The sequence below is a fragment of the Melozone crissalis genome, unplaced genomic scaffold, assembly GCF_028551555.1.
Source record: "Melozone crissalis strain CALT ecotype California unplaced genomic scaffold, PUWL_Pcris_2 ptg000027l_1, whole genome shotgun sequence".
NCBI lineage: Eukaryota > Metazoa > Chordata > Aves > Passeriformes > Passerellidae > Melozone > Melozone crissalis.
The window spans coordinates 81,440,321-81,466,991 of NW_026535805.1; the positions used below are offsets into that span (position 1 = coordinate 81,440,321).

Sequence of the window (26,671 nt, forward strand, 5' to 3'; positions counted from 1 at the left end):
TGAAAACTAGGGAGTTTAAACTAACAATTTATGGTCATTTATTTTATTTTAACCAATATTTTTAGTTAGTGCATTGTACACATCAGTTACAAGGAAAATGTTTGTGGAAATTACTGTCCACTTCCACTCTCCAATCCACAGTGCCACCTTTTTATCTGTGTGTGTTTACAAACATACAGATACCACGTGCAAGGTGCATGAGGCTGATAAATTTGGCCTTACTCCACTCAAGAGTGTTCCTTAATCCCTTATTTGCTATAAGCTACATACTGGACACACTAGCAAAAAAATTACATTGTAACTGCCCTATTAGACATTTTCCCAGTAAATATCTAATACTAGCTATTGTCTAAGATGGAAACCTGAAGGAGAAGGACGCTCACTCTAACTTCATTCAGCTGCCCATTCTCATGTTCTCAAAGATTATATCCTCCCAGCAGCTCTGCACTTTGGTATTTGTGTTTTCATAGTATTCCTGCAACACACAAAACTGGCTTTTGGGAACAGACTGTGACAAAAGAGACTCCTTTCACATCCACTTTTCTTCTTTCTGTGAGAACTAAATTACAAACTATTGAAGACAGCATGAAAAATAAAAACTATTAGAATAGCTTCTGAAACAACTTTGGAGCATATTAAAGGGCTGACATTAGTCTTGGGCTTTACAACGTTCTTGCTCAAGTTACAGAATTTCTACACCCTCCCTTCTTAATAACAAGAGACACATTCAGTCCATTATTGACAGACAGTGTGAAATATTAGAATTAAAGCATTTTCATACTTACAAGACTCTGTGCTGTAGCTTTAATTTTACAGAGGAATTGAAGCACAGAATCTTGCTAATTTCAAACCACCTGAGCTACAACTCAGCTAGTAAAGACAGTCTCATGAGGCTCCTGATGAGGAGCATTCCACACAGACCCTGCTGGGAAGAGAAAAATGACAGAGAACAGCAATAGATACAAAGAAGACTAGAAAAGTAAATTATGAAGGAGAAGTGGAGGTAAAGAAACAACCCTAAGAAAGGTAAACCAACAAAAGCAAAATCGGAAAGAACAAAAAAAGCAGAGATGATCTTTGTAACAAATATCTAAATATTATCTCAGCATCAAGTATAGAAATTTTAAAAAATAGGAAAAAATAAAAAAGGAATAAAGAAAGAACTTATCTGAACAGAAGAGTTGTACACCAGTGTACAACTGAACAGATTGCAAATAAGAAAAGTACGAGTCACATTCAACATATTTAGTCACATTCAGCATATTTATACTGGAAAAGGCACCACTGACCTTCACCTTACTATTTTGAGTTTCTCCATTACTTGCAAAGTATCTGAACTTCTAAACTGCTGGGCTGTACTGCTGACTCAGTTTTATATATGTTATACCATAATAGAACAATATTCAGTAAAAACAGTCTACTTGCAAATTTAAAGCAGTGGTTTCCCTATGCTAAAACAAAAGCATGACCATTTTTTAATTTTTTAGCAATGTAAAACTTAAGAAAACAAGCCTTACTTTCTGGTAAAAGAGGAGGTAAGGAGAAGGAAAAACCCCTAAATACAGCATCAAAAACTATGATGTTTATAAATCTTTATGTTTATTAACATAAGACTTTCTTCCATTATTTTCAGCCAAAACTAAGACAGAAATACTTAGTCTGACCAAGGTAAATATAAAGTGTAGAAATAAGTTTTTTCTCTGTAGATGTTAGTACTGGATTTCTTTTGCTTAGGTAAGCACACCAAATAGAACATCACTGTTGCTCCTGCTTTGCACTGCGTCCAGCTGAATCACACTAATGGCCAGAATGTGCAAATCCACAGTAGACTCCATATAAACATCACAGATTATATGGAAATGGTTGAACATTGTAAAATTTCTGCATTACATGGGAATAACAACACAGAGATGTAACAATTCTTCAATGAAAAGAACAGTTACAGTCTAAAGCAGTAACTAACACATCCAGGTAAGCCTTCAGAGGAGCCAATAAACTCCAGTGAAACAACAAAACATATAAAGATAGTGATACTTTGTCAGTAAGTCTCAAGATCGTAAATGAGGATGGTATACTTTCTATGAGAAACCTTTTTCCTATTGACATTTGTGATGCATATGTTCAAGAAACAAGATTAAAAATACTTTCTGCTAAAATAAGACATATTTTCAAGGGAAATTATGTGACTGATGATGTAACTTACATAAGGAAACATCCAATTCCAACTGTTTTACAAAAGTTTGCCTGTAATCTATTGAAATGAGAATTTGCCTGCGAGTACTTTGAGCTGACTGTCCAGTGCAAGAAAAGAATCACAGTAAGTAACATGAAATATTAACCAAACACTTGCTCCCATTCTCCACTAATGTCTGTGTTGTTAAGAGGTAATTTTTCAGTCTTTAGAATAAAGATGTATGAAAATCAACTAGGATAAATAAACTTAATACAGCATGTATCTTGACAGAGGACTGAATGCCCATTTTATTAAAAAGATGGAGCTACATCACAAGCGTACTGAACAGTGGTTCTTTAGAGACACAAGCATGTTACATTGGAAATAAGGAGCAGAAAAACAAATTTCAACAAAGTAAAATCACCACATCAAACCAAGCACTTTAATGTAAATTAATTAATTTTATTAAGAAGGGAGTCTTCATTTATTTACAAATCAGAGAGCTAATCTAAATTGCTTTGCAAATCTTTGTACAGATCCAACCTCTCTCCACCCATGAAACTGATCCAAAGGCATACTAAATACTTCAGAAGGACCTACACTGGGGAATATAAACAGAAAAAGGCACAAACTATTCTCCAGATTCTCAAGACCAATACAATACATTTAAATTTTATACAGAAAAGTTACTACCTTGCTCATAAAACACTGTGTAGCTGCTCTCTGGACAGCTTGGAAGAAGGAAAGCATAAAGAGGTAAGAAAACTGAGACAAACAACTGTAAACCGAATTTTGGAATCTCAAAGTCACATTCAAAATTACTTCAAATGTAGGAGGAAAAATACGTGTACATTTGGCTTTACTGAAAAGAGCCCAAAATGCCTAATGCGGCCAGGCATCATGCAGCTAAAGAAAAGAGTATTTTTAGTCAGAAAAATTGGTTTGGCTTCAAAGATTCAGTAGCTAATAATGATTTTAGCAGAGGTAATGCTGCTTTTAACAATACTCATGAAAACACATTCTAAAACTAGAAAAAGCAGACTGCACTTCAGGGAAACACTTTCCCAGCAGCAATCCAGAGGGACAGAAAAAAAGGGCAATTAAAAAGATGTCCCTAACACATTTTGTGATTTTTACAGCAGCAGTCTTTATCATTTATGGTAAGTACCTGATTTGATAAACATACCCATAAACTAAATTAGTTAAAAGCTTGATTTTAATATGAAATCTAGAAATGTCTCCAGATGATATGCAATTAAAATTCCATTCCCTGTATTATAAATATAACAAATCAAACTACCCCAGTAAATGACATCCTGAAAAGCTACACAGTTTGTGATTACCAATTCAATTTACCTAGAATTACCAATTTATTATGAATGCTAAGTTATTTAGCTCACTGGCATGCAACCAATATGACCTGCTATGTTCACAGGGGGATAAGCTTCTAGCATGTCTTCCAGCAAGAACAAAACAAAACAGTAAACATCACTAGGGTACTATTCAAAGTTGAAATTAGTGTGTTGCTCTTAAAAGAATTCTGTCATCTTCTAAACTTCAGCATTTCCACTTCTTATCAATGAATTGCTCAATAAGGTAAAGAAATCAACACAACACCAAAAGCATGCTTCCACACCCACTCACACCACTCAAACATTTAAGATGGCCAAGAGCTGCTCTACATTGGTCATGCACAGTTTGTAAGAACAACCACCCAAGCAAATGAACAAAAAGAAGCAGAGAGGCACCTAAAACATGATTTGGGACACTTCTGATTGCTTCAAGAATTTGGATTTCATTTATTTCTCAAAAGTTTCCTTTTGTCCAATTCTGTCCTTTAACTGGCAAGGAGAGTTATATCAATTTATACTATCAACACAATGTCTTTCTGCTGATACCTACTTCAGGACAGGAAGAGCCCTCCATAATTGCAAAGCTCCTTGGAGCTGCAGTGAATAAGATGTGGATAGTTTGTACCTTGATTCACAGAGGCAGCAGAACTTTTTAACTGTGTTGTAAGACCAATATTCTTCTCAGTCTAGCTCCATAAACCAGCAACCTAACTACATCTTTATAGTTTAGCAGTCACCCTTCACTAACACATTCTAAAAGGATTGCAGCATAATTTGACCTCTACCCTATTCAGCTTGTGAGAGTCATAGAGTTACGTCTACCTCTGCTAAAAGCTATAACCAGGATCACCCACAAAGAACCTTGTTCTCTTCTCTAAATATGTAATTATTCAATCAAAGCTGAAAAGATAACCTTATATTATTACTCTAACCCCATTCTGTTACTCAGTGGCAATCATAGAGCAAGCTCAGCAAGTTTGGTCTGTTCTGTCTTTGGTTTCTGCTGGTCTTTGTCTGACCAACTTTCTTTGTCATCTAACTAAAGAAACTATCTCAATCTAGCACAATCTGGATTCAGGCCAAGAGATAAACATGAGACTGCTTTATTAGTACTGATATAGCTCTGCCTATCAATAGATGGGCAACAAACATCCATTGTCACAGTTCTTCTATTTGTCATATACCAGTACTGCTGACTGAGACCCTCAGTACAAAAAAGGCATGGACCTGGTGAAGCGTGTCCAGAGGAGGCCACAGAAATGAGTGGAGGCTGGAACACCTGTCCTTTGAAGAAAGGCTGGCAGAGCTGGGGTTATTTGCCTGGAGAATACAAGGACACCTCATTGCAGCCTTTTAATACTTAGAAGGGGCTTATAAGAACAGACTTTTTAGCACGGTCTGTAGTGACAGGACAAGGGTAATGGCTTTAAACTAAAAGAGAGTAGCTTCAGATTGGATGTAAGGGAGAACTTTTTTATTATGAGGGTGGTGAAACACTGAAAGAGGTTGCCCAGAAAAACAGTGGATGCCCCGTGCCTGGGAACCTCCAAAGTCAGGTTGAACTGGGCTACGAGCAACCTGATCTAGCTGAACACGGACATTGCAGAGGGGCTGAACTAGAAAACCTTGAGAGGTCCCTTGCAAGCCACATCATTCTATGATCCCATGCTACTATTCTCCCCAAGAGATGTAATTATAATTCAACATACAACACCTGTGTTTTCTGGATACATGTCTCTGCATTTCTTATAGGCATGCACTTGAACCGTCTAAAGGACATACAGTCAATTGCTACCAGTACCCATCACACACAGTCAGGTAAGAGGTAACTCACCAAAAAAAAAGAGCTTAGTATTAACAAAAAGCTTAATTCTTGATGAATGATGCACAATATAAACCCTAAAGCTGAGCAAAACATATTGATGAGTAACAACTTTGGATCAGGCCAGTAAAAACTACCAACAGAAACTGATGCCCATGCAGCAATAAAAAAAAGAGCAGGAAGCAAATCCCACACTCAAAACCAACTTAAGAGCAAGAGAGAAGAGTTTTTGCTTTTGAAAACAAAAACACATGACCTCCAAAATAAAGCAGAGAAAATGTCACAATCTTGAGAAAGTAGGCATGTGGGTAAGAAGTGGGCCTGAATCAAACCCTGCTCATATACTCATATGTCCACATGAGAAATTTCACACTTACACAGCTGGGTTAAAGCATATAAAGACAGTATTTTGCTTGTGCCTAGGTTTTCTACTCCTGAACTCAGCTCAAATCTGCTTTCAAAGACGAATTAGGAAGACATGCCTTCTGCTCCTCCATTTTATCTAGAAGACCTGATTACTATTTTAGCTACAACACCTGTCCTCAGTTTAACTATTGCTACCTTTATCTCTCCTGATTGCTCACAGCAGTCAAGTAAGCTGTAGCATGAAATATGAGCCACTTTAAAACTTCTACAAAACAGAATTCTACAATACAAGAAGCATCAAATATGATAAATCTGTCTTTTGCTGGTCCTGTGAATTAATTTCCATGAGCAGTTTGTTCCTTTTCCTAAACTGTTTAATAGTCTAGGCATGGGTTATGCAAAATATAGAATATATTAAAGCAAGTTTTGTCAGAAGAATTATGCTTTTTTACTTTCTAGACAAATTGAACTTGGCGTACAGATGAGCTTCCACCTAAATTGGGAAAAATAGCTTTTGCATGGCTTAATTCATACAGAGGGTACTACCACCTTGAATAACCACATTCTTACCAGCAGACTACATCAGCAGTGTTAGATCACCAACAGTGTCAGAAAAATCAAATAAATCACAACCATATGAACTTTCAAGGAAAAAAGACAAGCAAAGAAACCATACTTTGAACTGATACTTGTTATTCTTAACTATAAAATTTTAAGCACATACTGCAGTCCTACCATGTCAGAGTAAGGACAGTTCTTATCAAGATCTACAAAGAACAAGCAACAACAAGAACATTTCATGTTCTTTTGGATACCTACATTAATGCCAAATTACACAGTTTAATTTCTTTACTGAAATGTGGCTCTACTGGTGCTTTCAGATTTAAAAATAAAACATTAAATTCATAAATCAAATCAGCTTTGAATCCCTTAGTCTTCTGACAGCCTGAAAAAGCAGCCCCCAAATAAATGCATTCATTCAACTATTTTTAAGGACCTTAAAGATTAATTTTGATTATTTAAGTAGTAATAGTACTAATTATTGCACTACTGATCACTTTCAGGACAAATACATGCCAGGAAGCACCTGAAAGTTTGTGCATACCTTCCAGCTGTACCCCATGAGTTAATTCAAGAATTTTAAATGCAGTACAGGTTTGCTGGAGGATGCACAGGATGCAATATAACAAATGAATTTGCAAGTGAGGGGGAATTTGGTTTAGTTGTGTACATTATATGACCTTATGCATTTTAAAAGGGATACAATTTTTGTTTGGCAGGCTACAGAGAAAAATGTGTAGGAATACAGACTATTGCAAGAGTACATCAAAGCATTAAGGATGGCCTCAAAAATGTTCTTCTGAAGTAGGAAAAAAATGCCAAATATGTTTTGGCTTGATAGCGCACTTTTTCATTACCTTAAACAGTATAATCTTTGATTTACAGTTTTCCATTATGTAAGACCACCTAATTTAGTAAAGGTGAAAATTTAGTCTGTCAGTAACAGTAAAATATACATAAGGAAATTATGAAGATTTTCAGAAGCAGTTATAAAACTTACTCAAAAAAATTAAATATTGAGATAATGTAACTGCAATAATCTACAACACTTCTAGTAATGAAGCTAAAAAATTATGTTTTTTAAACTTCCAGTCAAATAAAGAAAACTACTGAGAACAGAGTATATTTTTGTCTGTAGCATCAAATTCAGTATAATTATTCCAATTCTTCATAAAAATTAATAATTTTAGGGATTGGATCATCCCTTTTTTTAATCTTCTAAAATTACTCAATAAATTCTAAGATTATTTTTATTTAAAACTTTGATCTAAATTGTTTCCAAATCAGATATTCCAAACAGTAAAAAATAATTTTATGATCATTCCAGGGTCTTGAAGCCAACCAGAAGCACCCAAAATCCAGAAACAGCTCAGTACCAGAAGGCCTAGCATTAACAGAGCAACCCTGATGTCAGTAATTTGTATAACTCCTGCTCCGACTGCTACTCCAGAAATGTGGTATTTCTTGAGCCAACCAGTGACTTCAGTGATCAGGTCACTACCTACACTAAACAAACCTTGACTCTCATTGGAAGTAACTGACAGACAAGGCCTAGGCTATTTCTGATCCACACAAGGAGCCTTCCTCGATTGTTACACTACAAAATTAACAATTCCTGCACATAGTTTACATGCCAGGCATGTATGAAGTGCATTGATAAAGGGCAGCAAGGTGACAGAAATCCCAACTTCTTATTTCTAAGTTATGAAAAAGGGTTGGTACTAGAGCGAAACTGTATTTTAAATTGTAATCTTAAAAAATTGTAAGATTTACCTGTAGAACAAGGCATCTGGAAATTGGGGTCATTGCTATCCAAAACAGGCAAACAGAACTGGGCACTTGCAGATCCTAGCATAGGATCCTTATCGCTGAGCATGTTCTTCAGCGAATCCTCTAAGACATTCTGACTTGTACTAAAATCCTCACAGACTTCATTCTCCAGGTTGGATTCTAGAAATAGGGCATCATCTAATTGTTCAGTAGGAATTAAATGGTTAAATGTATCAACTATATCCATGAAGACTCCTGTGTGTCTTTCAGTCCTATAGAAAGACAAGAAAAATACCATAAGAAAATAAGCTACAAACTGTAAAACACCTAAGACACCAGCAAATCTTTTGGCTCTTGTGTTTTATAAAGAATGCTTAAGGTATTAAAGAATTATAAAAACAAATAAAAAACTGCTTATGGCTTAATATGGCCCACTAAAAATCATAACTAAAAATCAATTCCCTAATTATTTTTAAAAGAAATTCCATGCTAATCTCCTCTATCAGCATCTGAATGCTGACACTTCTACAGAGTGTGAATAACTAAGGTAACTAAACAGCTTCTTTCAAAAATGTGTTTAAATCTTAACCAGCCCAAGCGGATAGGACACCAGAGGAGGAGGACAGCAAGAACAAGTGAACCTGAAGATAGCAGCACTGTGAGCATGATTTTCTTCTTTTTAAATGTACAAATGTGAGGTCAGCTTCCACTAACATCAATGGAGCTGAGAAGGTTCCAGAGCATGCCATACTATTAATATGGTTTACTACTGAGAAGAACTATATTTCTGTTCAAAGAGCAACTACCAGATACTTCATAGCAAGTTAGTATTTTCAAACAGCAAGGTTTTATTTCTACTATTTTTCATCAATCAAAACAGTCAATAAAATTACATCAATTTTATACGAAAAAATCTGATTTTAATCAAGTACATGAGAATTCTGAGCTGGCATCAAAAGGAGCCTTTTGAAACTTCAATTTTGAAGAAATTTAGATGAATGTCTAGAAGTCTACATAAAGAATTGTATACAGAGATGGCAACTGCATTTTACAAGGAATTCTTTCTTTTCTAGATCTTTGCAATGCAGCAGAAGTGCAAGTACTGAAGCAAAGACTTAACTATTAAGTATGTATAACTAAACATGGAAACTAAGAATGGAAAAAAAGTCAACAAAATACTTTGGAAGTTTTGCTTTAGCATATCCTCGAAGTGGAGAAAGATAACCATAATAAATATGATCAGACAGGTAAGGAAAATGGAGCAGTGCAGTACTGCCTGGCTTCATCTGGCAAACAGGATAGTCTGAAAGGCCAGTTTTTGGCACACAAGGCTGTTAAAGCTTTTGGAAACAGCAAAAGGACACAAATAAGTATCCTGCTCCTTCTTTTATCATCCTCCTCCCACATGAGATAATTATTTTTTTAGAATGAACACACTAATTAAAGGAAAATGACAAGTGAGAATTGGAGTTTGCAGTGCTTGAATTACTTTCTAGATGGTTATTCCAGCAACCTGCCACTAAATAAATCCAGTACTTACTCATGCTTAATAGAACATTAAGTATGCTTCCTTAGACACATTAATGGGGCATTTCTGTTTTAGCTATCAACTGGGAATATCCTAGCCAGAGACATGTAAGGGCTCTGCTACAACTTCAACCATATTTGCGCATTTTATTTCACAAAATTAGAAAACTACAGGTTTAACACAAATGGTGTTTCCTTTTGTTTGGGTGGGGTATATTAGGGTTTGTTTTTTTTTTTTTTTTTTTTTTTTTTGTGGGGTTTTGTTGGGTTTTGGGTTGTTGGGGTTTTATTTTCAAACATGCCAGTCTTTCTTCCTTCTCCCATAGGGCAGCTCAGAACAAAGTGATGGTCAGGTATAGAACTGTGTCTCTGCAGAGCATGTTATCTCTCCAATTTCTACACAACAAAGCAGTCTAATACACGAGGTCCTACTGACCAAGCAGCCAGAGTGAAGTTTAGCTGAATCACGTGCATTTAGTAATGAGACAACAGACTTCAGCAGCAAGTTGTAATTTGAAAGCACTCTCACAAAAAAAATGGACTTCTTTTATCAAGCAATGCAGTGCATCTGCATATACACCACACAAACCAGCATCTATAACAGCAAACATGGTTTCTGCAGTTCCAAATCTGGCAACAAATGAAGAAGCAAACTAATAGAGTAAGTACTATGCCGCACTGTATAATCTGTTTTTATTATTATACCAAGTAGTTACAACAATCTGATACAACAGGATAACCTACAAGAGATGCAATGGCTCCAAGTAAGAAAATAATTACAAATGCCCCAATACAGTACTTTAAAGCACCTTCCTGTAATGACAGATTTTTTCATATTAGCATTACATGAGCACAAGAGTAACAGCCACAGGATAAAATAATGGTGAACCCTGACATTAACAAGTGTCAGTTATTGACACTGCAATTACACTGCAATAGAATACCTACATATTGTGAGAATGCAAGAAACCTTTTGCATCCTACATTAAAAAGTGGCATTGGTTTTGAAGACACAATAACATATCCCAAGCTTTTTTTCTGGATAGGAGAACATTTATATATTTGTTACTCAAATATTGTGGTTCCCAAAGCAGTGATGACCACTTCATAAAAAGCAAAGCTCTTGCTACAAAAATCCCTGACAGAAATTAACCTGTCTTCAGTGATGTGAGGAAGAAAAAGATAACTTCAGTTTTCTAAGACTACCATGCAGCCATTCAGAACACTAAAAGCACTGAGAAGTAACTGTCAAAGCAACTATACATGCAGTGGCCACAAACACCTTCAATGAGACCTAAGTAGCTAGCAGAAAAAAATTCAAGAGGAATTTTACCGAAAGCTTTATTCCTGGAGCATGAGCCTATGATCAAGTATTAAGATCTACCCAAATTTTGCATCAAAAAGTCAGGGGGCTTGCATAAAAATACTACTAGCACAAAGTCTAATCTTAAAGAACTTGTTCTACCATTTTTAAAAATAAAAAGTTTATGCCAGCAAAATATAGAAAATCAAAATTTTGCTTTACCTAGTTCAACAAACCACTCTGTGATTATTTACATAATTGGTACACTACCAAGCTATTTTAAAAAGTTATTTCTAACATTACTAGATTACCTATCATAACAAGTGTAAAATCTGTGGGATTGAGGATGAAAGATTAACTTCTTTAGCTAGACAGCCATTAAAAACAGTTGCTGTGAGAAAAAAAAAAATCTTCCCCTGCTCAATGCATTCAGTGTATGAATTTTGAACGGCTTATTTTGCATTTGAAACACTCTGAACATCAGGAAAAATAGCCAGAGGTAGAGGTAAAATCACAGTTAAGATTTTCATGCTCACTTATTTCCAAAGCTAATCCGAACCCCTCAAAGGCAGAACGCGTTACCGCGCTGGAACGCAGCCGTGCCCTCCCCTTGAACCCGGCGGCCGGGGCCTCGCAGGCAGCCGCGCACACCGGGCCGATCCCATCGCACGGCAGCTCACCAGGGCTCTCCCGCTGGGCAGCTAACCACAAGCACCACAATATGGGAAGTATTATGCACACAGAACCAGTGAGGAGTGTTCATAAATGAGGCAAAGGAGCAAGTCCCAGTGAGGCTCAGTGAAACTCCCACCCACTGGCTCCTGGAGCATCAGAGCACAGCAATATACAGGAGGGGTCTGGGTAAGAGAAGAGCTCACCATCAAGGAAAGCTTGAAGTATGGCGAGCATTCTCCTCAGTACACTAAATACATTTCTCTTACACCTTCGAAAATTATTTGCTTCTATCAGCCCCCCCCACTGCAAAACCAGAAGCAACAATTACAGAAGTAACACAGCAACAATTACAAAGTAACTCATCAACCAACAGCTGTCATTAAGGGATCCAACGCTATAAACAACCCTGCTGAAAACACTACAGCCAAATATGACTTCTAGAATTTTCCCCACATTATGTTTACCATAAAATTTCTTCATGCTCTCAACATTGTTTCCTTTTACAGTCTAAGTCTTTCAGTTTAAAAGAATTAATTTCTTCCACTGCTGAATTAGTTTATTAAGCCAGGTGTGCCACAATATTGCCTCAAATCCCAACAAATCTGCTATGAAATAAACACGCTGTAGAATCTGCCACAGCAAATTTTTATCTTCTCCCCCTTTACCATATTTTCATTACATCTTTAACAGTTCGACATGATTTTTTAAAATTAAAAGTTAAACAGCCAGAATGATCACTTGCTAAGAAAAGAAATTGAGACCTCAAACAAGTATATCCTTCCAAACTAATCTTAGAAGGGAAGGAAGACTAGAAACTGGACAAGAGATATTGCACATCTTTAAGCTTTTTCATTGTCTATGAAAGAGGCAAAAAAAAAATAATATAACAGGAACTTCAGTTCCTATTATTTTCTTAATCACAACAGAGAAAAATATTTTAGTGAAGATCTCCAACTGCATCCTCATGTTTCCATCATCTTATCTAACACCCACCTCAGGCAGGAGTGATCACACTTTGTATTTACCACTAAGCATTCCTTGTGTTTTTCAGTTGATGGACAGGCCAAGCATACTCTTGACTGCCTTTTCAACTAAGTCTGCCTTAAAAAGTAGCATGTTAAATTTAATTTTCCAACTGCATATTTGGATATATGCTAGATACATTTGTCTTGATATTTTATTTTTTCTTTATTTTCCTTTACATTCATTTTGTTCATTTTTTTACAGTACTCACACATCATTTATTTTACAAAGCAAATGTTAGGCTTCACTGTAATTACTCTCTTTCCTTCCCTCTCTGGCCAGGGGATGAATTTAATATATTTGTTTACCTTTTAAACTTGACTTTCATATTTTAGCTTATATTTTAAAGTTAGCAATATAAAAGAGAAGCTTCTGTATGTTTAATAATTGTCAAATTAAAAATAAATCTGGTTTATTAAAGTTCTCAAAAGTTGGACTCAAACCCCATTTCTACAAAGAAATATTGCCAAAAAAAGAATTGCCTGAACTGGGGACAAGGATAGGCAAAAACCTGAGGGAACCTAATGAAGGAAAAAACAACCAAAAAAACCTCAAACTACTTATTTAGGATATTCAGAATCCTAGATGTTGAATAGCCTATCTACTTTATTGACCTGCCTGAATAAGTGAGTCTGAAACTGCTGAAGATAGCACAGCAATACTACAATTCCTTCCATTTCACCAAAGCACCTTTCTGAATAGTGTCTGTCACTTCCAATCTGCTGAATCTGTCTAGTGCTTTTAAGAGTTTTGTGCATCTAGTTATTGACTGGACTATGTGGGAGACACCGCAACGTTCAAGATACAACACCTGGTCTCTGGACCTTGTGCTTATGCACACCCAATGACCAGCAGCAAGCACTAGTCATAACAACTCTAACAGACTCCATTAAAAAGATCCATATTGTATTTATTTCTTCAATTAGTGAACTCTGGAAGGAGACTAAACGAAAGGAACAAGTATTTGAACAACTATCACCTTAGATGGCAAAACAAAAGAGAAAAGCTGACTCAGCGCTGTTACAGAAGAATTAGAAAGTAACAATAACTGACAAAAATTTTTTATCAAAAGAGGAGAACTGCATCTTAATTGGCATGCAATGAGGTAAGAACACAAGCAGCTTGAAAAAAAACCCAAACAACTCCTTGCTCACGCTGCATGGCAACTACTGAACCCAAAAGGGACACTCAAGGTATGAAATGTCTACCTTTGTTCACTGGAGCCGTGATGTCAGACCACTCCATGGGCTCACTGATACCTTGACACTTAAAACCCACCTACCAAACAACGTTACTTCAAAGCCCCGATGCACGTTTTACTGCCATTCTCCTCCTTCCTCCTACACAAACCTTAACGTTTAAGCTGCCAAGTATCTAACTGAAAATTAAGGCTAAGTTGCCATGTATCCATGTTGCCATGCTTTAAGCACCAGAAGCTGCATGCATTATGTTCATGGATATTACAGCATCAAAAGCCAGAACGGACCCACATCTTCTGTAGCAAGAGATTTTACCCAATGGTGCTCACAGTCCAAACACATCCTGGGGTTAAAGAGAAAAATCATTATCAGGCAGTGCATCAGAGGCAGCATCAGTAAGAAAATATCAACTTGACATCTTTTTGCTGAGTTTACCAATCTCACACCAATGTGCATTCTACTCTGGTTCATTTTGGCTCAAATCCCCATCACCTGGGGCAGTCTTCAAGAATTAAATTAACTCACAAAATATTTCTGACAGAACAAGCAATGTGATCTATGAGCATATGAATGACCATCTAGCCACAAAAACACGTTTGGAAAGGGTTAAAAGAAGCTTTCAGCATTCTTTGTCACAAAAACAAAAGGCAGAACTTGTATAGAATATGGTTTACTGAGCTTTAATCTTTAAGCATCATCAAATTTGACCTTCCTCATTCACTTATCTCCCGAAAAACAGGACACTGGCCAAAACCTGCCTAACAGGAACATGTATGCAAATAGGCTGATTTGAATCATCCATACTGCTGTAAAGGAGGGCCAGGAACACTTTGCTGACCAACTTACACACTGAAACATGGACCCATGAGGTATCCATATGCCACCTGTTCCCTCATGTAAACCCCCTACTTATTATTTATTAATTTAATCCCTCATTTAAAATGTAAGATCTAGTTTTTAGTGCCATCAAAACAAAGCCCTGCTAAAGACTAAAAAACAAGAAATGTAAATCTGAGCATTTCGTTAATTGTTAAGAAGCTCTTCTATACTATCTTTGTGTTTACCTCACTCTGAAGTCTCCAGACACCAGCTGACACAAACCCCTTGCTACTAAAATCACAACAGACATAATAATAGTAATAATCACCTCCCAAAATCTATCTAAAATCTAAAGTTATGTGCTGCTCCTCTCAATGACAGAGCAGGTATCTTACTACTTGCTATCATGGTATTTAAGAGAGCAGACAGCTCAAGATACTCGCTTTGTTAAACCTCTATTCATAACTCATTCACCAGCCATAACTGTACATCAGTGTGTACCTCAGTGAACAGAGAGGAAAAGTAAATTTCAAAAAAAATATTTATTTAGAAGACAAAGAAATACAGAATAAATAGAGAAACCTTTTCTTAATCACAAAATATGAAATTGTATCATTGAAAATCATCTTAGCAGTTATGTTAAAAAAATACCTCTCTTACTTTATAGCTCAAAGAGGCACACAGTGCTGCATTAAAATTTCTGTTATGTCAAAAAACACCTTCACAGTGTGAAATGTGGAGTACATAAATGAAAAATGCAAATTTTTTACATTGTGAAACATTGAGTACTCTGTTTTCCCTTGCTGGACTGTCCCACCAATGAATACACCTGAATACCACAAAAATTAGGCATAATCAAAGACCATTTGAGTCTCTCCATTGCTGAGTATACCTTTGGAATTTGTAAGTTCACTATCCAGAGGTATTTCACTGAAAGTAAAGATGAGGAGAGATTGTATTTCCACCATTACTGCTATTCTTTTGAACTCTTCCACCCTCAGGTTTCTCAATACTTCTTTCAAGTATTTTCAGCTGGAACACAGTAAAAAATGCTAAACTGTGTAGCAGGTTACACTGATTATTCATCAGTCACTGGATAGAATATTTTCATTTGTAATACCTTTTGCATTTGTCAGTGTCTCTCTCATAAAGATTCATTTGGAAACACCTATTAGAATTATGGTTTGTTTGTTGGGATTTTTATTAGCAATAGTTAAAAGCTTAATAGCTAACCCTTGTGAAGTTTTTCATAGAAATATGCCATCCATCATGTAGCTATACTGACACCACCCAGGAGAATGTGACAAGCTGTCTGAATCTTTCACTTTCTGCTTCTATAAAATGAACTCTCATACTCCAGTTCGGTGAACTTTATCATTGCTACTTCATAGCATTACCTTTCAAAAATATGCCCTTATCATAAAAAAAGCTTCTAATATAATACGGCTCTCTCCTTAAAGCTTGTATATAATAATATTCAGGTTGACTAGGAAAAATTAATGGAAAAAAATTAAAATAACTAAAGAAATTCATCAGCTCAACTCTGAGCACAACACAAGTGGTAGAGGTAAGCCTTTTTTAAGACAGAGGTTGCAGAAATAGAGTAGATTAGCATTTTCACAGTTTCTGTTTTCCATAAAGCACCTTACCACTGTGTTGAATTAAATCTAGCCAACATGGTTTGTAGTTAGGTGCCCTTTCATTCTGCAAATATAAAAGGCACATAAAAACTGAATGATTGAGTAACAGGCAAAAATAGCTGAAAAAAAAAATAGGTGCTCAGAACTCTGTATTTATATGCATAATCTTTAAAGCCAACTACAGAAATTAAAAGTAGAAGCTGTTTGTTGCAGAAAAAGAAGAGTTTTATTGCAGGATATGTACTAACTGTAAACAGAAGTGGAATTACTCCAAGAAATGTAAAAACCCACGTTTTCAAGGCTCCCTTACATTGTGTCCCAAACCACAACAGATTAATTTATTAAGCAAAACAAACCATGAATTAGTGGCTATAAAGAGATTCCATATGTTTACCATCCTTACATTCAATCCTAAAATATTTCCACTGTTTAGTGATGGTAATATTCATTTTGACAAAAGCAAATGCATAAAAATTGCATAATGAATTAACAACTACATAAAAGACACTACAACTACAATTTGCATGGCATAGCTCCTGTCACCCCCCATTCCTGTCTTTCCTTACTGGTTTTTACGCTTCACTCCATAGGTTATTTTTACTAATTTAAACTATGCCTCAGAGTGCTCCTCATCCAAACGCTCCCCGCACGGCTCTAACAGGTCTCCCTTGCTCACACCACACAGAATGAACACCCGCAATCACATGAACGGTGCCTCTTCTGAAGTCTGAGAGTTATTACGTGCATCCCAGTAGCAAGCAATAAACGCACTGTCCCAGAAACAGCACCTCATCCCAGATAAGGATCTGGAAATACCACCAGGCCGCTGAATCCCACAGCACTGCTGATAAACACATTTTCTCCCGCACTTCCTACAGTGGGTACTATACACAGGAGTCGAACACAGAAACTGTTGGTGATGCTAAGTTTAAAAGACGGGAGGAGGCGCCCGGAACAGGTCAGACCAAGAGCAAGAAGAGCAGGGTGTGAATTGGTGATTGTTTCTCTCTTTGGTACGGGACAACAAGGCATCGGCGGCTCAAGGGGTGAGAAGAGACAAACGTAGAAGGATCGAAAAGCAGCAGCTGCAGGGCAGGGAAGGCGCTGTGAGAGCTCTCGGCAGCAGCACGACTCCGGGCAAGGAGCCTGCGGCAGGGTCCCGCACGGACACGGGGCGGGAGCGGCCGCCGCGGGCAGCGAGGCCGGGGCCAGAGCGCCATGTCAGACGGCCGGACCCGGCCGGCCCGGGGCCCGCGGGTGGCAGCCTCCGCAACAACCGCGCCGGGGCCGCGGGGCCGCACCCGGGTAGAGCGAGGCGGCCGGGGAGCGCCCCCGGGGCCCGCGGCCGCACCGCAGGTCACCTGCGCACAGGAGCCAGCGGCGGCGCCGCCTCCGCGCACCGCCCGTGCCGCGGCCCCGCGGTGGAAGCAGCCGCGTCCCGCCGGGCCGCCCCTCGCCACCCGGGGCGGGCCTGGCCAGCATAGGCCGCGGCTCTGCCGCCGCAGGCCCGGCCCAGCCCTGCCCGACCCGGGGAAGGCTGAGAGCGCCGCGCGGCGCAGCGGGGTCCCCCACCCCCGCTCCTGCCCTCCCTGCCTGCCCCGTCGCTGCCGCAGCCCGCAATAACTCACCCGCTCCGCCGCCCAGCGCTGCCCCGCGGCCGCGGGGGAAGGGACGCGGCGGCCGCGCCAAAGGGACGGAGGGCGGCGCGCGCAGCTCCGCGGGGGCGCGCGCGCGGGCTGCCCCCGCCCAGGTGGTCGCGCCCGGCTCGGCCCGGCCCGGCCCGGTGGTGGCCGCGTGCCCGCTGCCCCGCCGGTGCGCGCCCCCGCGGCGTCCGGCGCGCCGGGCCCGGCCGCTCACGTGACGGCGCTGCTGGAGGGAAGGGATGGGGGCGGGCGGGGGCGCGCGCGCTGCGCAGGCGCCGAGCGGGAGGCGTCGGGGGCGGGGCAGAGCCGCGGGACCCCGGGCCGGGCCGGGGCTGAGGTGCGGCGGCGGCCCGGGCCCGGACAGGCTCCGGGACGGGCTCTTCAGCGGAACCCGCCCTCGCGGCGGAGCCGGGCGTGACATGGGTACCCTCGCTGGAGTCGGGGGCCGCAGTACCCAAGGCGCCCGGTGGCGGCCGCGGGCCCGGCCGTGCGCCTGACGGGCCTGCCCGGGCCCAGGGGAGGGCTGATGGGGGCGGCCGGCCGGCTCCGCGGGTTTTCCCCTAGGACCCTGGCTGAGGACACGCATGGTGTGACTAGTGCGTGTGTAATGATGTGGCCTTTTGTCCTTGGAGAGCAGCTGCCACCCCCCTGCTCGGTGCAGCCGCGTTATACAACCTGTTTGTTAATCTGTCCTGTGCGCCGTCGGCCCCGGGCGGATTCCTGCAGCTCCCGATGTGCCCGGCTCTTGGGTTCCTACACGTTGGACAGAAAAATCTCCGCAGTCGGTCGGTCCTGGGCAGACATGTCTCATGCCGCCTGTTGGTTGATGCAGGCGCGTTTTCGCCTTCTCTTTTCCTGGTAACAGTTTGTGTACGCGCCGTGCAGGACCTGTGGCGCACATCCGCACGAATCGAGACCTGAGGGAACTGTCGCGGTGTGCGTTTGTCGCGACATCAGGACCTGGAGTAATTTGGTCTCCACATGATACCAAAGAGCAGGACTGTCTTTCCTAATTGGTGTTACAGCATTAGCTGAATGCAGCATTCGTTACGCTGCTTTCAGTTGTGATGGCTGACGTGAAGTGCAGTGCTGGCTGGTTCTAGCATATACCAAGTTTCAGCACCTCCAAAAGAGAAATTTGATTTTTAATATTTCTAAAAATCGAATTTGGAATTACCTTATATATTACTATATTAACGCTGTCTTTACATATTCCTAGTATTTTGTAATGAAATACAAACATGATGTAAGGACAAAAAAGTTGTGTTTCCTTTAGTTTCCTTTTTTTCAGTTCTGTTTTGAGTTTTTGAGATTGTATTCTCTAGGGCTTTCTGTGGTGCCATGAAGGCTGAAATACATTGAATGCTTCTCTTGCTGCCATCGCACTAAGAAAGGAAGCATTAAACTGAAGGCATGGTAACACAGCAATATTTGCAGGCAATACACAAGGTATTTGCAACAGAACAGTTTTGAAGTGGAGCAGTTTTTAACCTATTCAGCATTTTTTTTCTCCCTGCCCTTCCAAAGCTACTTATGCACTTTACCACAAGTTGGTTTTCTCCAGTTTTCTTCCTGTACTTCCTCTGTTTCAGAAGGACTCTTTCCAAAACAAGCATCTTTTAAAAAAACCCTGAATTCTTATGATGGTGCAGGACTGAGCTACTGGGTTGGTTGCACTCATTTTTCAAAGGCTTTTTAGGCATGGAACTTGTAGAGGTGCTAACCCTCTAAAATACTGTTGATATTATACAAAGAATTGAAATTACTTTCTGAAGCAAAATTCAGTTAAGTAGAATTTGCATTGCACAAATTTTCCAGCATTCAGCCCTTTTGATTTCATTTCTTTTGACACAAGCAGCAGGCAAAGCATTGCTGGTAATCTGATCATTGTTCATTGCTCTATTCAGTTTTTTCTTTACACTGTCAAAAGTCACATAACTCCAGTGACCCATCTCAGTTTAACAGAGTATGTGCACTTTTCTTTTGCCATGGCCACACTGTACCACTGCATTTATGTCATGAGCTTGCCCATCTGAAGCACCTGTGTTGCAGTTCAGCATAAAAAAAAGAGCACCCCAGTAGGTATTACAGAGGCCTTTGTGTACAGTGACACACCAGGTGTACACAATTACAGCTGTGCCATTCTTCCCTAACAATATTTTATGTAATCCCTTTATACATGAGCTGCTTGGTAGTAGGCCAAGTTGTTTCCATTGAAAAGTAACCTATTTAAGTCTTCTAGTGCCCTGAACACAAGAAAAAGCAGCAGAAGGCAGTTTCTTTGCTTGTAGTTCCAGGCCTCTATTTAGCCACAACTCTTCCCAAGAGGTTTGTTAATTATATTCCTTATAGTCTTTCCATGTTTTTTGGTCTAAATGGAATTTTTGAAAATATGCTCTGTGCAGTCAGATTATGATCACACTGGTCGTAAACATGGCTTGCTTTTTACTGTTAGTTATGCTTTGGTTGTCAAAATGTGGAAAGGAGTTAGATTGCTCCATGTGCTTATCTGGACAAAGAATGTGTTGGGTATGGTGGTGCCCTGCTGTAGGGCAGCATTTGCTACTGTCCAAAAGCTGAGCTATGTTACAGCAGTAGGCCATTAAATATTCAAACAATGTCTCACAGGAACATCTTTCTTTTGTCTGCAAGATACTTGATTTAAATGATTTTAAAACCCAAGTGCTGCATTTATTTTGTGAATTGCATAACTTAAAATGTTATACAAAGCAGAGTTAGACTTCTGAAACACCACCAGTTACATTTATCTGCTGAATTTATAATATTGAACAAGCTCTTTTTTCTGGTTACTGTTTTCTGAAAGAGTCAGAAATACTATATTGGCACCCATTAATAATTAGATAGCTGCTTTTCATAGCTTACTGCCATGATTTTTTCCAGGATGAGCAGCAGACACTCTGCTCACAATACCTGGGATTTGCCAATATCACTTGTTCAGGAGGCTCCATAGTTTGCTCGTTTGAAGTCGATTTTAAGTTATCATGAATTATATCTTTAGCAAAATTTAAAACTGTTAGTTCCTCTGATCTTTTCTATTTCTTGTGTAATGACAATTGACTTTTTCAAATGCAGAACAATAACAACCAATAATCTAAAATTTTCTAATCGCATAAAGGAAATCCACATATTTTGGCTAAGAATATCTGATTTGACACTATTTTTTCTTTAATTTCCTACCTCCTCCTTGCTTTAGTTAGTATAGGAACAGTAACATGTATGCACTTTTCACCAAATTTATAACATGATCATTCTCTTTCCCCACAAAAAGACTCATTAGTAGCTGCCAGTTGTTGGATCAAACAGAAGTTACGTGTCCTACTCTAGAAAGCAGCAGGAAAACATTCAATTCCACAGGTGAAAGGGACAGAGGCTTTTAAAATTACCCATACTGCTAGGTGGACAAAGGCAAGGTTCTGAAGACAAAGGATGTTTAGCCATTGATTTTATGACTAAGGGTAGGTTTTTGTAGAGAGGTAAAAGGTGTAGAAGCTACAAGCTGTTAAGAATTACCCAATGCAATACACAGATTCAAGACTGAAAAAAGACATTTGATCCCAGAAGATAAGACAGAATTGCAGTTATATGCAGAGATTGGTGTAAACAGAAAAAAAAATGCTTTCATGAACTTTTTTAGTGCTAGAGGAAAACAAACTTTGATAGCCAGCACAAAATATGCCTTTGAGACTTACGTGCCAAACTAATTTGGGAGGTTGTCTATGGAACTACTGCTACGAAACTGCAGCTACGAATTCTGAATACTTGAGAGTTCACTCCAGTACTATTTACCTTAATTTTTAGCTTCTATGAAGGCAGCCATATGGTAGCCTGTGTCCAGTTCCCCAGTACATGAAAATATTGACAAACTGGATGGAACCGTGGTAGAAAGTCACCGAGATTATTAGAGGCTTGGAGCACAGAGCGCATTGTGCTTCTTCACCCTCATGATGAGACTGAGGGGACAAATTTCCTCTGTCAGTTACCTGGCAGATGAATGTAGAGAGGAAGAGACAGTGTCTTGGAGGTCACAGTGAAAAAATGTGAGAAACAGGGAAATTGCATCTGGGAAGATTCTGAATAATTTCCAAGGGAAGAGTTTTCAGCTGAGGGACGGATATTGGGAAGGAGCTCTTATCTCTATCCTTGAACATATTAAAATCTTGATTCGATAGGCTCCTAAATAACCTGATCTAATTGTGAAGTTATCCCTGCTTTGAGCATGGGGTTGGACTAGATCACCTTCTAATGTTTTGTCCAATCTAAATTGCTCTATATTCTTAATAGCACAAGTAGAGGATTTCCTTCAAAAATATCCTAATGCTTCAACCTGATAATATATGATAATACTCTCATATTCCCTTCCTGGACTTGGCTCAGAACTGCTTCCAAGGCAAAGGGCTTGGAATAGAACTTATTGAGACCCAACTTCAAAGTAGTATAAATACTCTGGTAGTGCTGAAAGACAATTGAGACAGGCATATAAATATCAAGTGCTGTTGAACAGTACCTAATTTTTTTCCAGTGAAGAAAAACAGGTAGCAATTAAGGAAGTCCAGAAGGGAGTTTCGATGAGAAGTAGACAAGCAAAATAGAAATGACCAAGAATTTCTAGACAGGGAAAACAGGAACAAAATAATGTCAAGAACTTGGGAGGTAAAGATTCTCAATGTTTGAAATAAACCTTATGCAGCAAAAGGATAACTCAAGATCAGGCAACTGAATGAAGTATGAGAATAGGAAGGGTAAAAAGGGGTGCGATTTAACACAAATATGGGAAAGTTTGCATGCTCTCCATCAGAAGGATAACCTTAACAACACAAAGTGATTGGATATTATAAAATTGTCTCACTGATTAGATTAATATAGGAAACAGCCAGCAAGTGTCTGCCTAGAAAAAAGTCTGCCCATTAGCAAAATTCTGTCTATTGAATAAAGACATAGTGCAGAAACACTCCATGTAGGGTGGCCTGAGGTAGCATCTGAGAGAATCAGGGGTATATAGTTCCTGCCAGGTACCCATCCTCCACAGCATCCTACAAGGAACTCCCACTTTGAAGGCAGGGAGAAGAATCCTGCTGTACAAATCCAGGGAGAAGAGTAGAGTAGCCCATCCCTGGGACAGACAGGGGATGTGTTACTCTGGAAAACCTTGTACATCAAGTGTAAAGAGATGAGTGTACTTGCAGTATGAGGGAACTCCATGGTTTTGCACATCTGCTATGGCCTCTTGTCTTTATGTGCTTTTACTATGATGAACTGAAACTTGTCAGAGTTGAATTGAAATTTTAAATGCAAGTTCAGGGTTTGCATGCCCTACCTAAAGACACACAGATTTACTGGGGAATTGAAGAAGACAAACTAAGATGTGTGTAGCTTCCTACTAGCACTGTGGATGTGCATAACAATGCTGAGAGGCACTGTCCTGTTCAGATTGCATCATAACTGTGCTCCTCTGAATGGGGAAGAAGAGTTCATCACCTGCAACTCTCGCTCCTCCAGAGTCCAAAGGTAATTCAAGCTGTCCTATTCTGAACAAGCATCAGTGGAACTTAATGATAAAGCATGTGCAAATTTATAAAAAGGATAAGAATCAGCTACTGCTTATACTCCACCAATAAAGTGAGATTAAGACTCCAGCCCAATAAAAAATACCCATTCTATACATCTAGGTTTTCTTACAGACGCAGGTTACATGTTGTATTGAGACTGAACGTATTTCTGTCTTGAGCATTCCCATGTATCTAAACACTGGTATCTGATTTACTTCAGAGTTCTCATTTGAATCAGAAACTGAAGCAGGCAACTTGATCTTCTGGCACTGTCCCTATCGTTTCTTGTCAGATCACTATTTAAACACTATTACCTCACAAAGAGGCTTTCAACTGATAGGGAACTTGTGTTGTTATTGAGGTAATTATCAATGCATTAGGACAATATGTATCAAAATTAACAGCAGTCATGCAGGCGACCATCAAGACAAAAATAATGCCACTTGCTGTGGTTACATGTGGCATAAACTCATATCAATAGGATAAAATCAGGTTATAATTGTCAATGGTTATTACACATTAAGAGCAGAGTATGTGGAAAGAAATACTTTACCTGACACTTTGAACTATTGCACTTAAAGAAGTTAGGTGAAATTTATTTAATCTGCCTGTAGATACCAATACGAAAAACTGAATTTGCCATCCCATGTTCCCTTTACAGAATATGCTCTCGTCTTTAGAGCTCTTCAGCTAACCTATTTTAGGTATCTTAGCATAGGAGAGCTGAGACATACCTAAAAGCAAAATTTCTTTCACTAAAAAAAAAATCTGTATTTCTTCAATTAAGTCCCTCCTAGCTATTAATAAACCCATCAAATTTCAGCCTGATTTCAAGAGATGAATTCAACTTGTGAAGTATAACTGATTTTTTTTTTTACAGTGGGATTACACAAATACATACAAAAGGTAATAGTAATCTTCTTGGGACAACACTACTTCTGGTTTGATAACTTTCCTGATACTGACAGAAAATACTTGCTTATTAAAGACACAGCAAAATCCCAGCAAATCTAAGATACTATTTTGAGTGCTCTCACTAATTATTTAAATAATGTTGCACATATTCAAAAACAACAAAAAAAGGAAAAACAGTATTATTAATGCTACAGTCAAGCACTCAGAAGCTTAAAAACAATTAAGGTAAGATCATTTATGAACCCCTAGTCTGGCCCTCTCAAATACATTATTTAATTACAGAAGATTTATTCCCCCGTCCCATTTTTAAGGATAAACTATGCTCACATAAATGAGCAGAGCCTTACTACTTTTCTTACTGCCAAAGACCCTAAGTCTAACCTTGGATTCAGCCTCAATACTGAATTACACATTTTCTCATTGTTTATTCTGCAATAAAGCCGATGGGTCTGATTACTTCAGAAATTACTGCTTATCTCCAGAACCGCCCCACTAATTTAAGGACTGGAATGGATTTTTATACACCGAGAACTGAAGACAGGGAGATTAGAAGTATTAATTAGTTTTGAGTACAATCTGAAGTGGCTCAGGACTGTTGAGAAACAGAGTTCCACATAATTTCATGTATATTTAAGTACAAGTGTTTACAGACTTAAGTGGAAACTGACTGCTCAGCACTTGTAAGATCAGATTCAAGAAAATCACATTCAATTTTATACCTAATTTTGAATAATCAGTAACAAAGTAACTTGTTTGACTATCTTCAAATTTTTAAGGGATCATATGACAAAACAATATAGGGAATTAATCAGTTTTCTACTGCTCTAATTGCAAACTCTCACCCCAATTCCCATGAACATTTCTGCTACATGCTAAGGAATGATGAAAACACTGCGACCATTTACGTGTCACATTATGTAAGCCACTAAGTCCACGGCACAAACCAGTCTAGCACAGGAATGTACTACAACATACCTCTCGAGGGGCCAAAGCAGTTACACATTGAAAGCATCCAAAATTAAATGTTACATTAAAGCCTATTTTCCATGCCAGGCTTTAGCCTTAAGCTACAGTAAATCTGCTTAAGCATTTCTTCACTTGAATTTGTAAATATTTGTATATATATATATATAACATATATACACCCTTTACATGCAATTTCATTCAACTTGTTTTATGTTGTTCCATCTGCTATCCTATCTTCACAACTTAAGTACTGTTGAAAACTACCAGAATTGTTACAAAAGAGGAAAAGATTTTCTGTTCCTAAGAGTCATGTCTAAACAGAGAGAGTTCAGAAGCTGACTTTCAACAGACATGCACTCATGCAAATTTTTCCTCATTTACTGAAATCAACTGATTTCAGTAAATCAGTCTCAAGTTTAGAGTTCAATGAACCAAGCTTCCATCACTAACGTGCTAGAGCTCTTAACTGAAACACAACCCTCCTTACCCACGAAGAATTCTGTAAAGAAAGCAAAATCTGATCTATGTACAGCAATTGCATTAATAATTTTAAATAAAAAAAAACCCAGGCATTTTACTTGTAGTTGTTTTACAGACTTCTCCTATTTTCATGGGTGACCAAATCAGAATTCTTAACTTGGATAATAATCTGTGTTAAACCAGTATTTACATCAATCAGCATAATGATGAGTTACAGAATATATGAAGATTTTGTCTTTGCCATTGTTCCTATAATCTAGCTCATCTTGGCAACAGAAACATTGATGACTTTGGATGTCATTCCATAACATCTCATTTCTTCAGGCAAATGAAGCTGTATTCTATTAAACAAAATACCTTTTAACCTAGTTCAGCTTCCACAGGAAAGATGATCCAAAGTTTTATTTTACTGCTTTAAAGATTGTATTATATTGTATTATTTTAGGCACTTTAAAATCATACAGTGTTCTTTACAATGAAGCCATAACTTCTCCAAAAGCAATCCTTCGGAAATCTCACTGACTGATACTATGATCCCACCTCACTGTTTAGAAAGGAAGAGATCTATTAACCAAAGTTTAACTCTAAGCAGATATGAGCATCAAGCACCTCAGCTGCCTACTAAGAGCACCTTCTAGTCCTTGTCAGGAAGTTTAGTCACCACTTTGGAAACTCAAATAACAGATCTTTGCTCACGCATTTTTTGGAACATCTTGTTTGTACCTAGCTTCAGTCTTGACAATGAAGAATTCTATCACATTATTTTTACCTGAATTCTAATGGTATTGATTCAAGTGTTCTCTAAGCTTTACTGGTGCATATCCTCTTCTGTTTTACTGCAAAACAGCTTCAAGAATACTAAGTAAGTAA

The 26,671-nt window shown here is 38.8% G+C and overlaps 1 protein-coding gene across 4 annotated transcripts in view; it reads right to left on the reverse strand.

The window, feature by feature from the left end:
- The window catches only part of PHF3 (PHD finger protein 3), a 49,881-nt gene extending 30,972 nt beyond the window's left edge, over positions 1–18,909 (reverse strand). The window contains exons 1-2 of one of the 4 annotated variants that reach the window (XM_054280637.1): positions 17,859–17,876; positions 8,048–8,316 (exon numbers count right to left, since the gene is read on the reverse strand). In XM_054280637.1, coding sequence (XP_054136612.1) covers positions 8,048–8,291 — 244 coding nt within the window. In that variant the 5' untranslated portion in view covers positions 8,292–8,316; positions 17,859–17,876. Of the gene's footprint in view, positions 1–785; positions 926–8,047; positions 8,317–17,858; positions 17,938–18,548 lie in introns of those variants that run through there. The other 3 variants (XM_054280640.1, XM_054280638.1, XM_054280639.1) reach the window with 3 other exon arrangements.
- Positions 18,910–26,671: the final 7,762 nt, after the last annotated feature.